The sequence below is a fragment of the Emys orbicularis genome, chromosome 2 (assembly GCF_028017835.1).
Source record: "Emys orbicularis isolate rEmyOrb1 chromosome 2, rEmyOrb1.hap1, whole genome shotgun sequence".
NCBI lineage: Eukaryota > Metazoa > Chordata > Testudines > Emydidae > Emys > Emys orbicularis.
This window is the reverse complement of record NC_088684.1, coordinates 236,191,000-236,206,552: the sequence shown is the minus strand read 5'-3', so window position 1 is coordinate 236,206,552 and position 15,553 is coordinate 236,191,000. Positions and strand designations below refer to the sequence as shown.

At 39.4% G+C, this 15,553-nt stretch overlaps 1 protein-coding gene across 1 annotated transcript in view; it reads right to left on the bottom strand.

Moving 5' to 3' along the window:
* The window catches only part of RAPGEF5 (Rap guanine nucleotide exchange factor 5), a 257,733-nt gene that overhangs the window by 123,827 nt on the left and 118,353 nt on the right, over window positions 1-15,553 (bottom strand). The window contains exons 8-9 of the mRNA XM_065399415.1: window positions 10,020-10,096; window positions 3,224-3,349 (exon numbers count right to left, since the gene is read on the bottom strand). Coding sequence (XP_065255487.1) covers window positions 3,224-3,349; window positions 10,020-10,096 — 203 coding nt within the window. The remainder of the gene's footprint in view (window positions 1-3,223; window positions 3,350-10,019; window positions 10,097-15,553) is intronic.

The following is a 15,553-nucleotide window of genomic DNA, read 5'->3' as shown; positions in this document are numbered from 1 at the left end:
TCTTATGATAGCGCCATTAGATATATCATTGCTGGCAATATGGAGTCACAATTAAGGTTGCCTATAAAAGTTTCACTCCAGATTTCCTGACTTTTAAATATTTATTCTATGTGAAATATAAAATACTACTCTTTTAGTTAGGTTCCTTTTACACGAGGGGTCTATATTTAAAATCTTAACTATATTAAAGTTTTCTTGTCTGTGTATCTTCCTATAGGATAATGAATGAGGATTCCATCCAGATTAAACATTCCACACCAGGAGAAAAATCCTTGATGTTAGAACTTCTTAGAAACAGTATCTTTTCTTCCAGCAACACAACAAACAATCTTTAGGAACAAACTCAAAAAGTTACACTGTCAAAGCCCCATCAAAACATACAGTTCTGCTAACAGTGCAATTTCTGCTTAAAGATACATTTACAGCCAGGCTATCACAGTTAACTGTCTGCTGAAGAAATGCAATAAAAAGTGTTGGAAGAGGCGCATGGAAGACTGTATATACATTTCAGGTATAGACAGAACACTTTTCATTTCAGGAGGGCAGGTCATCCATGAAGATAGAGTTGAGCACAGCAGGAGAGAAGGCTAATGGAAGATTCAGTGCAGTGATACTTATGGGGAAACTGGTGTCTTGTTGAGAACACAGAGAACAATGCTAAAGGGAAAACTGAATTCCCTCAACTTTACTGTCTATATAGGTTACCCATTAGGGTGTATTTCTAAGTAGTTGCTTAGTAGTAAATCTATGTTTTTAAACAACATGACATGCACCTGGATGTATATTTAATACACACTGCTTTGTAAGAACAACAGATCCTGATGTATGTTGTTTCTTTAATATTTCAAATGAAAACAGAATCTGGGCAGTTCATTTGCTATAAGTTTCTATAATGTACTCTTACTTAGGGCTAGATTCTAATCATCCTTACTCACATTAAGTAATCCCTTACTTGGTGAGTAGTTCCACTAAAGCCAATTGGCTAAATGATTTCTTAGATTATATACCTACAAAGGGAAGTGAGAAAGCCCCTTACACCTCTGCATGGGCTACCTAGACCTTAGGTCTAGGCACAAAGGAGCAAGTGGACACTGTCCACCCACTTACTCCCCATGCCAGAGTGCCTAGACAGGGAATGGGCGCAGACTTGACTTCATCCCTTAACATGCCAGCAAGCACAGCAGCACAGTTGTCATAAGTAGCTGCTCATATAGGCCAGCAGTAAGATACCAAATTCACATCCCTGGAGCTGGAGCAAGGGGTGAACTGTGCTTCAGGAGGGAAGTCTCTGAGGGTATGTCTACACTGCAATTAAATACTACGACTGGCCCATGCCAATTGACTCGGGTTTGTGGGGCTCAGGTTAAGGGACTGTTTAATTGAGGTGTAGACATTCAGGCTCAGGCTGGACTCTAGGATCCTGCAATGTGGGAGGGTCCCAGAGGTCAGGCTGCAGCCTGAGCCTGAATGTCTATACCATAATTAAACAGCCTCTTAGCCCTGGGGCCACGAGCCCAAGTCAGTTGGCACAGGCCAAATGTGGGGTTTTTATTGCAATGTAGACATACCCTGAGGCACAATTCTTCCCATTATACAGTTTACACACCCCACCCCTTGCTCTGGGCTCTAACGGCACAATCTAGCCCAATAAAACTAATTGCAGAGAGTGGTACTACTCAACATGAATAAGGGCAGCTGTCTCTCAATGAGCTGAAGCAGCCACTCTGCTAAAGTATGGCAGTATCTGCAAAATATGCAAAAAACTTTCAAAGAATAATGACTTAAGAGAAAGTGAGCATTTACACCCCTTTCCACTTTTAGAACTGTATTATATTCTGCTGTGCACTGAAATCACAGACTCCAGTACGACAGTTGACAACAGAACTGAGCATATGACAGTAGAATGGCCAAAATCAGCAGCCAAGATACCACTGAAGTTCTGAAATATCATTACCAAAAAGTATCTGGTCCTAAAACCTCTACTCTTGCTGCATAATCCTAAAAACACAATTATAAACCTTTACTACTATAAAATTGGACTTTCATAAGCTCCTAAATGTTCAATTGTGTTTTGCTAATGCAGTTTAAAGATATGTGGAAATTTTTGCAGATGCCCACAGTTAGTGGATCCACCAAGGATCAGTTCAATTTGAGCCTGGCTAATTACTGTCCTCCCTCAGGTATGCCCATTGATATAATTACATATTTAACTGCAAGAGACAGGAGCGTATAGCCTATTGAACAGAACATAATCAGATTCTCAAGTAAGATTTCATCTCTCCCTTTTGCTTTGTGGAACCCTTACATTAGAGTTGATTGACTTCTCGTGGGTCAGCTGAAAAATCATTCTTTGCTTAAGTAGAAGTCTCTTTGTACTGCAGACTAAATAAAAATGGGGGAGACATGCACATTGCATTTCAGGACTCAAGAGGGTTGCATTTTTTTCCCCTCCTTCTTTAGATGTTTTAAATTAGTACGTGACCAAAACCAGCATCTCCCATCAAATGAAAACTAAACAAACAGTCTGCATCAGAAGGATAAAAAGGTTACATTGTGCTATCAGCAAAGCAGCTAGTATTTTAATGCATTTTCAGTCTATAGTTATTATTTGAATAAATGATTTTAGAAGCAGTGAGCAGCAGATTGCTATTTTCTTCAGTTGAGTCAAAGTAAGTTGTGGTTGAATACACAATAATAATACAAAAAGAAACTGTAAAAACTCACTATTTAAACGCAATTGTAATTCATGTTGGAAAGTTCCCATTAATATTTTCTGCCAAAATATTATAGAAGCAGAATAATTTTCATTCAGGTTCTTTAAAAAAAAGTAATGGTACTTTAAGCATGTATCCCTTAAAAAAAAAATCTGAGAAATATATCTTTAAAAGAAAAGCATTTCACAAAAATGACCAACATTTTGTGAGAAAACACACTCTGAAATCACTCCCCTTACCTGAGGGAGAATTGCTTCATACCTATCATAAGCTAGCAAGGTTTATCAGTTATTGTTAATGTTAATAAAATAATGATGATAAATAATATGCAAATCTTATTCCATTTTGATTTTGTGAATTTGAAGGAGGCCCATTTGACACGACAGAACAGATGTAGCTCAATGTGCAGTGGGACCTAATATCAATTTTTTTTTTTAATTTTAAGTTTACAACAAAGTAGAAAACATCTTTCCTTTCCCTTCTAAATAAACAAATGAGAAATGTCTTACTTGTTCTGTCTTCTCTGGTTCTTTTCTATCCACCTGCAAAAACTGACAGTTTTCCCTTGCCAGCTTCTGGACTAGTTCAATCCGTCCAATGTCATCTCTTTCCTGAAGCTTGCACAAAACCCCTGCCTTGAGGGTTGGAGAAAGAGCAAATAAATATTTAAATCCACAATCCCAGGACATGACAGTGCCACAAGTTTTAACTTTACAATAAACACATCTTTTCTATCATGTTCGCTGTAATTCTGAGCCTTTTGCTGAACTGGAATAAAATAGTTGCTTCTTGGGAAACAGCACAAGAAGTTCTCAGGCACAGCTGATTTACCCTGTGTACTATATCTACATTAGGCAATTGAAGGCAGGGCTAGCTAAATCAACTGCTATTGTGTGTGACTGATATACTTGTATTTTGTTTGTTCCTGTCAACCTATTTCCTGTTACATAAGAGAACCATAGCACGAGGTTAAAAACTCATGGGAAAGTTAGCCAGGAACAGCCCTGGAAAAAAAAGGATGGAGTGCAATAGAGTCATTCCTAAAAATAACATAGCAGCACCTCCCATTTCTCAAATGCTGCCACTTCTTCATGTATGTAAACTATAGCATTTAAAATAAGTTACACAAAATTAATTCCTCCATTATAAAGGCTCCTAGACACTACGATAATACAAATAATAAATAATAATAATGATGAAGGCATAGACATACTCTGCACACAGACATTTCAAACACATGGCTACCCTGAGACCTCACGTGAGCCCTCACTGTAAAATATTATCTATTATCATGTACCTCTATGGTACGTGTTGCTTACTGCAAAATCAGTGGCCAATCACGTTCTATCACCATCCATGACTTGATCACACACAGGGCCTCTGACTTTACTTGCGTAATTGAGACCTGGCTGGATGACACTGGAGGACCATTATTAGCCCAGATGTTTCCTGATGGATATCAGCATGAACCTTGGAAAGTTCAGGGAGGGGATGTGCAAAGACGGGAGGTTGCAGGGAGGGAAGGAAAATGAGCTAGTGCCCTTTTTACATTGTATAAAGGCAGCCTGAAAGGGATGTGCGGTGGGAAAGGACGGGTTTAAACACAGAAAATCCACACACACCCTGTCCTTTCTCATGTGTGTAAACTGAATTTATCTTAATCTTTATGGCAATTGGAGAACTAGGAAGACTATAATATCACAAGAAACAAGAGAGACTGAAAGCTGATGAACAGAGAGGGAGAGATTTATATTCAGAATATTTAAAAATCTGATTTTTGTGTGGTTTTGTTAACATCTATTTGACTCAAATGCCTAACGAACATTTAGGACAAAAATGATGTCTTTGTTAAAGATTCATCATTTAAGATGCAACAGCCCAAAGGGCTCTCCCTCCCTCCACCTCCTTTAAAAAAAAAACACTAAACACTCTTCAGGCCTTTTTATGTGGCATAAAGAAGCAAAAGATTTTAAATATCCTTGGAGGTCACTTTCAAATACAGGACATGCCCCCACTCTAAAAATGGATTCGGGAGAATAGCACATCTTTTATGCAGTATATTTGCGGGGCCTCTGAAAGAAGGTAGCGAGGCAGCTAGGCTTGCAGTGCCATCAATATGCTTATGACTCTGACCTACATGTCTCTCTTCATCTGAGAAAGATGATGCAGTCTCATAGCTTCAGCTTGTAGCCAAGATTAGGGCCTTGATGACAGCTATCTGCCTGAAGCTCAGTCCAGACAAGATGGAAGTTACATTGTTCAGCTGGGGGAAACATCAGAAGGAAGCAGTGGAGGTAACATCTCTACCCCTTTAATCATAGAATCATAGAATATCAGGGTTGGAAGGGACCTCAGGAGGTCATCTAGTCCAACCCCCTGCTCAAAGCAGGACCAATTCCCAACTAAATCATCCCAGCCAGGGCTTTGTCAAGCCTGACCTTAAAAACCTCTAAGGAAGGAGATTCCACCACCTCCCTAGGTAACCCATTCCAGTGCTTCACCACCCTCCTAGTGAAAAAGTTTTTCCTAATATCCAACCTAAACCTTCCCCACTGCAACTTGAGACCATTACTCCTTGTTCTGTCATCTGGTACCACTGAACAGTCTAGATCCAAAATCCACCCTTACTTTTGATAAGGTGCACAGTCTAGGCTTCCTACTGATTTCATGGCGGTGTTTTTGATAAAGTAGAAGCAGTAGACAAGAGTGCTTTTTTATCTGCTTTTGTCAATACGACTTTGACCCTTCATCTTGGAAGTGCTCTCACCAGCACGTTCATGCCTTTCCCATCTGCAGTTTAGATGACTGTAATACATTATGGCTGGACCACTTGGAGATTACAGCTAATGCAATGCGTGTCTGACCCCTTACTTAGTAGTGATTCTAGCAGAGTGCATGACACCTATGCTCCATAGTCCACATTGCCTTTCAACCTAGGTACAATTAAAAAATGACCTATAAAGCCATGTAACGTTTGAACCGGACTACCTTAAAGGCAGTCTTCCCACCCTTTTTATGTTCCATTCCAACAACTGAGATCACCGAAGGGGCCCAAGATAAAAGTCCCGATATTTAAAATGTCTATGGATTGAGGCAGGACATTTTTAGTGAAGGACACAATATAAATGTAATGCCCCCTCAATGAGTCAACAAATGTTTTTTGACCTTCAGCACATGATGCAAGCCTTCGGGACTTATTAACAAAATAAATAAATAAATAAAAATTGAGAGGGTAATTAGGAGGCAGGGAGGATTACTCCTTTTTTAATTAATCCCTTACAAAGGCGGTGCTAGCCCACTAGGGGCCTTAAGCAGGAACTAACACATACTAAAAAAAGCGAATAGTGGGGCCCCCTTGAGCTGCTCAGGGCCCTAAGCAATTGTTTAGTCTCCTTATGCCTAGTGCTGGCACTGATCCCTTAACGGACATTCACACAATTTGTTAATTGCTAGCATGGTTTCTGCTCCGTAAATATGTTTAGACCATATGAAAAACACGTCATAAATAAAACAGACATTAACACTCGCACACGTACACAGTATGAACACTTCAACATTAAAGATAAACAAAGACTTTAAATTATCCAAATAAAGAAAGAGTTTAATTCACAATCAGTGTGCCCAATTTTGCCCTCTGATATATGTATGTAATTCCCACTGAAGTCAAAATTCCTGTCTGAAGGGACAATTAGTCCCACGATGTTCAAGTGAAAAGAGCATCTTGGAAGAAGAAAACTTGCCAAATTTCCCACCTTTTCTCAATGGAATAAAATAGAATAATTACCGCCTTCCTACATGTTTGAGCATAGTGAGATTAGAACCTGATCTTGTTACCTGATCTCGTTACCTTTGCCACAGAAGCAGTCTTTGTTCACATAAGCAATTTCATAGGATTACATGGTCCAGTTCCAAATAATGACCAAAAGGAAATAATGGATAGCGCATGAATTATTGTTCTTTTATTTAAAGTAGAAAGGCAAACACAATAAAATGTATTTTACTGTGGTTTCAGAAAAAAAGAAAAAACATTAAAAATCTTCCAGGGAAGCTGAGGCATAATCCATGTTGGAAGTAGACAATGTTTTAAAATTCAGCCTTAATTTGACTGGTGTAATTAATGCCAGCTATAATATAAAGGGCTAAATATTTTTTTCATAATTAAAACAGAAGGTTCAAAACCCCCATTTGTCATTGTGATTTCTCCAATTATTCCGACTTTCTATAGTACGTTGAAATAATTTTTCTGATAATTAATGTAAGAATCCATCTAGGTCAACTAATTAAATTATTCTGATAGCTTCTGAAAGCCGGTTATGAGAACGGAATAAAAGATTTTAATGTTCCTGGTCATTTTCACTTGTCAATATAAATTTAATTTTCAAACAATATGTTTAATGCTGCTAAGCAAAAGGGCTAGAGGCCAGCCTTCCTATCTGCAAGTGAAATTTGCACCTGCATTTTGTACCTACAAAAAAAAGCCTCTGGGTGCAAATCTTGATACTTGCTCCTCTAACTAACAGGTAGCTAGAGGTGCAAGCACTGAGATTTGCACCCACAATTTACTTGCATGCAAATTGCATAGGTGTGAGTTGTACCTGATTTTAGTTTAATTAATATCAAAAGAATTTAAGCTTTATATTAAGCTCAATGCTATTCATGGCACAAAATTATTATAATTAAAGGTGTGTATTTAATTTTCAAAATAGCACAAGAGATTTCACTGTCCCTCCTCATACAAAAGGAAAATCAATTAGTCACTACTGTGGTTTGAAAAGCAAAGATGTTGACTCTACAATATTTGTTCCAAAATGTACCCTGGAAAATATTCCCTAGTGAAAAGCAATAACACTGAAATTAATAAGATAGACATGAGATGAAGGTGAAATAGGAGATTTCTAGGTGGATAGGAAGGCATATCATTTTCATCACATTCAATTTTAAAAATCACAGGGCATGATCCTCCTCACTCTTACATCAGTGCAGTGTAACTTCATAGACTTCACTGGAATTACTCCTGATGTACACCACCACAGGAGCAGAATCAGCTCCCCTCACCCCCAATTACCGTACTTCTGAATTTTGCATTACAATCACTGACTCTTTACATCTCTCCTACAAACAACACCATTATTACAGTTTTCAACGTTGTCAACCTGCAGACTAAGGGCAGGTCTTCACTACAGGGGGGGGTCGATTTAAGATACGCAAATTCAGCTACGCGAATAGCGTAGCTGAATTCGACGTATCAGAGCCGACTTACCCCGCTGTGAGGACGGCGGCAAAATCAACCTCCGCGGCTCCCCGTCGACGGCGCTTACTCCCACCTCCGCTGGTGAGTAAGAGCGTCGATTCGGGGATCGATTGTCACGTCCCGACAAGACGCGATAATTCGATCCCCGAGAGATCGATTTCTACCCGCCGATTCAGGCGGGTAGTGTAGACCTAGCCTAAGAAGCCTATGCCCAACTCCAGCAAACATTTCTGCTTATGGAGTAATATGCAAAATGTGTAGTCCCACTGAACTAAAAGGGACTACAAGTGCTTAAAGCTTAAATAACTGCATAAGTGCCTAAATAAGAGTAATAGCAATGTCTGCTCTTCAAAGACTATCCACAAGCTCTATTATTACCACACTTATTGTACACCAATCATTTGTTTAATTGTAAACATGCTTTACAATGTTTGTCAAACTTGGAAGTAGGTTTGCACTCAAGCATAAACTGGGTGAACTGAATAATTGTATATACTGCCATTAAATTATTATTTTTTTTTTATAATCTCTTCATGTAATCTTATTAGCTTGCTGTTTATTAGCTCTTAGCATGCATAATGACTTTTTTGTTTTCGAAATCTTGGTTAAAAACTTGAATGAACATTCATATAAATTAATTCTGATAACCAAGCAGAATCAGACAGAAATACACAGAGATGCACACTGACGCTGAAGTTTTGGTGCCAGAATTTCACCCTGGGTCTTTTCCCTTGCTCTCTAATATACTCTTTAGCTTTAAGCTGCCCAGCCTCCTTCTCTCACAGATTTGAATTAAGAATAAAAGAACAGGGTAACAGACATGCATGCTATGGAATTCCACGCTATAGTGGACATATTGGAACACTGAACATTTTTGAAGAATTTAAAATTTCCTTTAAAAAATAATGCTTAGCCCATCTACTTTTAGTATTTGGAGCTCATCTGCTATTGTGATGGGAACTCTAGAAATGCCATCTCTAATAGACAGACACATGGATTTCAGATTATGAACTAGTGCAGAAAGGTCTTCTGGGATATGTCTACACTGCAATGAAAAACCCATGGCACCAAGTCTCAGAGCGCATATCCAGTTGACTTGGGCTCCTGGGGCTCCGGCTGCTGATCTAAAAATTGCAGTGTAAATTATCTTACTTGGGCTGTGCCTAGGCACCAAGACCCTCCCTCCCAGAAAGGTTTCAAGAGCCTGAACTCCAGACCTAATGAGAATGTCTACATTGTTAATTTTAGTCCTGCAGCCTAAGCCCCACAAGGCCAAGTCAATTGATCCAGGCTCTGAAACTTGGTGCGGCAGGTTTGTCTTTGCTGTGTAGACGTACCCCTTGAGTCTGAGCTTTTTGGCCCTTTAGTAGGAGTTTGGCAGTCAGGGTAAGAGAGGAGATCTAATAAAACTGCAAGATATGGGTGGAGGAGGAGGAGAAAGGATGGTAATTTGGGGAAATTAGATGATATTAAAAAGAAAAAGATGATCTGGGTATATTAGCAGATCTCTATGATCCCTAACACCCCTTAAGCTTAGGGCTAGAAGGGGAGAAAAAAAGACAGACAGAAAGACAAGGCTGGGAGAAATAAGTCAACGTAGATCTTAATAACTTAGCTATGTTTACATATAGTATTTTGAGTGTTCGAGGGTTTAAAACCTCAAAGATAGTCAATAAAAAGGGTCTTCAGAATCCACATCTACTTACAGTTACTAAAATTCCATCAGGATGCCACATGCATGTACCACTTAAAAACAAATCCAATTTGAAAATAAAATGAGGGATACAGGGTATTTTTTATGTAGAAAGTCAGAATTGAGATGCTATCTAAGAACATCTTTCCAACTTCAAGATCACAAGTTTCATTCCCAATGTGATCAGTCTAGTGTAAATAACTATGGGAGGCAAAATCTAGCATAGTTTTGGTCTCATACAGATTACCTACTTAGAACATAAGCGGAAGTCTATGTTCCAGTGCTGAAGGCCCAAAAGAGGGGAATCTTCAACTTATTGGTCTGAAAAAACCCCTCAAATATATTATTCTTATATATTTACCTGTGCATCAGAAGCATATTTGAAGTCTTCTGGCCCTTTTGTTTCCTGGTTGCTGTTTTCTTCATTTTGATGAACTGCTAAAACAAAAACGGAGAGTACTGAAATCAGGCAAGTTTAAATCACAATGATATACACAGTATCATGATCCAGGTTAGAAGGAACAGGAAAAGTCAGGAGAGCAGGGTTGTAATCCTAGCTTTCTCATTAACTCAGAGAGATCTTGGACAAATCACTCTGTCTCTTACTTTTTCTAGCCTGTAAAATTTATATGAAAAGTACTAATTATTCATAATAATAAATAATATTAAGTTGTTTTGGACAAAATGGTGGGTTTTAAGGAAATAAGAATATTTTCTAAGAAATAAAACTTAAGGCTTGGTGATTCATAAAGAACAACATTAAAAAGTTAATGCCTTTGCTTTCATTAGATTGATGATGGTCAATTTTGACAGAATGAAGTAAGCAGACATATCCCTCACCTCACCTTTTGGAAAGTTCTATGTAACAAAATAATCTCAATCTTTTACCTTGGTATTTTCATCAAAATCATCACAGAAATAATGGTTGCAGAGATGAGCATTTTGAAAGTTATTTTCCACTAGTTTTAGCTCAATTAACACTGTTCAACACCAGTAAATTGTGCCAGAACAAAGCTGCAAGCCAATATTTTTGATTTAAGCAAAACCAAATTTACTAGGTTGAATGTGTTGAATGCAGTTCCTGGCCAATGGGAGCTGCGGAGTCAGCGCTCGGACCGGGCCGGGGGCAGCGTGCAGAGCTGCTTGCCACGCCTCCACCTAGCAGCAGCCATGACAAATCACCTCTTGTGGGGAGCTGCCTGAGGTGAATGCCCCCCCGGATTCGGCACCCCAAGCTCCCTCCCACACCCAAACTCCCTCCCTCTTAGTTAACCAGCATTTTTCACTTACTGGCACCCCCCCCCCCCCCAGTCCCTCAACATGCTGGATAAAACAGCTTTTACTGTATTTAACTCAAGGATATGCCTATACTTAAACTGCTACCACAGCACAGCTGCAGCTTTGCCACTGTAGAGTGTCAGACACTCACCGCAACAATGGCAGAGAGGTTCTCCTGTCCCGCTGTAGTTAATCCACCTCCCCGAGAGGCAGTAGCTAGACCGATGGAAGAATTTTACCATTGACCTAGCACTGTCTACACTGGGGGTTAGGTCTACTTAGCTACATCACTCACAGATGTGGATTTATCACACCCATGGGTGACGTAGCTGGGCCGACCTAACTTTTTAGTGTAGACTTGGCCTTCGGGCCTGTCTTTACACAGAGTTATTCAGACCTTTGCTCTGAATGTAGACCTTTACTAGTAATGGAGTACATCTGGTATATACCATACTTGCAAAGCACACCTAGTGTGCATGCAGCTTATATGGACAAAACTGCACTTTGTACCAGAAACTACCTCCCACTCCACGAGCAAACCAAGCTATACTGGTAAACGCACAGTTTTGTTGGTATAACTGCATCTAAACTAGGGACTTCTGCCAGCCATAGCTACATCAGTCACAAATCACACCTCTGACCCACAGGTGAACATATTTTTTTTTCAATCACTCTTACAAACACCTCAACATCAAAGTGTATAATTGGAGGGTTTATCAACCTTTAACCACAGCTTCATCATGATTTGTGCATGAAAAAGTTACTGCATATTCCACCTATAAACATTTTTAAAAAGCAAGATCAGTCTCTTAGAAATATCACTGTATAACTCAGAAAATTCTATGTGTACAAATTAGTTCTCACACACTCAGGAAAGAAGAGCACACAGACACACAGTGCTTCCATGCTGATATAAGAACTCATGAACATCCCCTTGAACTCAAACACATAAAACAAATATATGGCTGTATAATGGTATAGGCTGGTACCCTAATGGGCTTTTGTTTATGTAGCTGAATTTCAGTCATAAAATGAAAAAAATTAGGCAATAATTTCCCCCTTTCATTAACTTTACGTAAAAATAAATAAATAAAAAGCTTTGACATTGAAAATTCAGCTGCAGCAAAAGTGATCAGAGAGTAAGAGTGGGATGGGAAAATGCTTCCCAAGCAAATGTTGATTCTGGGACAGTTCCTGAAGTGTGACATGTACGTAAAAATCTGCAAATTCTGGAACCGGGCCAAGCACTTACTTCTATGCCAGTATAAACTGTGCTTCTCTCTTCACAATACATGTAGTCCAGACCAGAGGAAAAGCTCTCTTATAAAATAGTAGTAAGAATGAAGGATGAAGAATGAAGCAGCACTGTTTATTAAATCTATACATATCTGATTGCTACACAAACAATATCAAAGGTTTGCAACTAGAGGTAGGAAAAACCCACAAACGAATGTACAGTAACAATCCCTTTCTACCTACAGCTTTTCCTTTCTTTTAACCTACAGGAAAGGTCACTGTGAATGAAAAAGTGAAGATGTTAAATGAGCATTAGCTTGCTAAAGTGCAGTTCAAAAGTGGCTATTTGCAAATTAGTTTAAGGAGTTCAGAATGTTGACTTTAATGGTTACCAGGCCATGGCTTGATTTAATTTCCTTACTCCCCTGTGGACTACGGCAGGGATCTTTCTAATAGTGGGAGTAGAGAATTCTTCTAGGAGAGACCATGGGTATTTACATGCAAAGGGGATTATCATTCTTGCTAAATAAGGGTTACTTAATTTCTTTTGGCTGTTTTAGAGAGAAATAACTTACTTTAACCTTAATGGAATATACACTTAGATGCACAATAATCATGTATCATTCATATGGCTGAAATTAATGTTGGGTCAGCACTTCCATTTTAAATCCCTGTCTTCCAAGAGTCTACCAATCATCCAGAGAAATCAGTTCTGGGATGAAACTTGGCATATAAAATATCAACCCAGAAGGGATTTTCTGGTTTGTTTTTTGTTTATTTTTTTCAATTAACCGTTTGATTTTTGGCCAGAGGCATTAGGAAAAGTAATAGGTTGCTATTTTTTCTTTCTACAGACTTCAAAACACAATTGCTGTAACATGTATTGTAGGTTAGAGATGAGCCAAAGCAAGAATCATTTATCTTAGACAAGGGCTCCAGAATGGGGGTGGGGGCAGGAGGCCATGGCCACATCACTTTTAAAAATGGGAGGGCTATGCCCTCCCACTTTTTATGGGCTGTAACAGCAAGCGATGGGGTGGGGGGAGAGAGAGAGGGAGCGGAGAGGAGCAGGTGGGGTCTTGGGAAGAGGTGGGGCAGCACAAGGGTGGGGAGAAGGGGCAGCACGAGGGCAGGGACTCAGGGAGAAGGGGTGGCCTGAGGGCGGGGCCATAGTTCTGGCACCAGTGGCCCCCCCTCCCACTTTTTTAGGAAGCTTCTGCCACTCCTGATCTCAGTCAACCTGTCCCATCTGTCCCCACACTCCGTTTTCTCCCCCCAGACATACAAACATTGGCAGTTTAGATCTACTTGAAGCGGCATTTAAACTGCCCTTAATTTTTCAAAATGTTGTATGCAGAGTTGTTGTAGATGTGTCTGACCCAGGATATTGGAGAGAGACAAGATGGGTGAAATAATATCTTTTATTGGACGAACTTCTGTTGCCTCTCACCAATGGAAGTTGGTCCAATAAAAGACATTACATCAGCTATCTTGTCTCCTTAATTTTTCAAAAGCAAAACTCTGGCCAGTAAGGTTTGCAAAACTAAAACTACCCTGAATTTTTTTTCCCCAACAATGCCTGTCCCTATATTCCAACAAAGATATTCCCTAAGAGAGGATAAGGCATCCTGTCTGCCAACAACACCGCTAGTGCTCCCTAATTTCTGTTGTTCCTTCTGTTTCACTTTGGTTAAAAGTTTGATACATTGGACCATTACAAGAATCTCAGTTGTGAATGGCTGGCAGCTGAGGATCAAATTTTCAGCTGATATCAAACCAGATTCTTCCAGGCTTCCAAGTTCTGTGCATGCAAAAATCTTCTTTTTGCAAGTGCAAACTGTTAGATATCTAACTACCTGATCTGTGCATTCCAATGACTGTGGGCATGCACAAATGTGGGTTCCTTACACATTGATGGCTGAGCACAAAAACTTGCAGCCACAATTTCAGAGGACAATTTTAAAAATTTGGACCTGAAAGCAGATGGGTTACTCCATAAGGAGCATGACTTAGTATCTTCTGTCCTTCCAAAATTGTCAGCAAGAGCTGCTGGGTACTAACTGTGATGGTACCCAGGACAGTGAGTCACCTTGTTACCTCCCACCACAACTTCCAGTTGAGAGAGATTTGCTTGTGCTTGTGCTTAACTGGGTGTCAGCTCCCTGACACCATCAGCCTGTGATCCACCCAAGCATTTTCCCCTAAGCTACACCAGGCCTTACCCTTGCCATGCAGATTAACAATAGATGCACTCGAGTCCTCGAGTCCCTTTAAAGTATTCCCCTGTAGTATCTAGCCCCTTATCCACTGAAGACTCTCAGAAATATGAGGTCTGCTGCCCCAAGGGATCAGTGTACAAGCCACCTTGTAGGATTCAATTCTGGATCAGCCTCTAGCTTAATAGCACAGCACTGAGATATATTTATAACAAGTTTATTATCAAAGATTCAAGAAATAGTGAGCAAGGATAATGGAAACGAAGGGTTACATACAAAATAAAACCATAACATGCTTTCTAGGGAGATTAAACTATTATGCTAGCCTCCTATGTAATGAAGTTTATCTCACCCAAAGCCTTTTGCAGCATTTTCAACTAAGGCTGATTGTGATCCCATTTCCATGAAAGTAAATGCACTACTCATTTATTTCACAGGCTCAAGATAAAAGGGCGTCTTCCTTGCCTCTTTCTTACATACCCCAAAGTTCATTGTCCATACCTGGAGTCAGGATAATCCCCTGGGGGGTTATTCTCTGGTATGCTGCCTCCCTGTTGATTTCACATCCCAGTGTTAACTTCATATGTAAATGACTCTCCATTATGTTGGCTTAAAATTCTTAACTTACATGCCAACAGAGAGGGGCGAAAAAAAATTTTTTATATGACAGAAAACCTATTTGTCATCTCTTTCTTGATACAGACTTTAGCGCATATTTTCAGTACGCATACATAAACATAATTCCTTGCATAGTATCTGTACATACATTTCACAATCTTGTTAATGACCAGTGTGATCCTGGCTTCCATTTAAGACCTGACATGACATTCTTAGATGAATCAGAATGTACATACTAGAATCAGGATATTCTTGTAAACCCCTTGCTGCCTGGCACTGAGGGTTTCATGGGTCACGCTAACATCTTAATGGATCGGGTTCACATAGATGGCTGCCCTCACTGTAAAGGCGTAAAAATATAAGTTAGGTGTTTTACTGCTTTTAAAACTGAAATTAATATGGACTACAGCTTTGGCGGAAACCAAATTTTAAAATGTCAGAGCTGCCCCCTTTTAAAAAATAGATATTCATAAAAAACACTATTCTGCATGAGTCATAACATGCATGTGAATTTTTAATATGAAACATTTGTGCACATGACATAGCA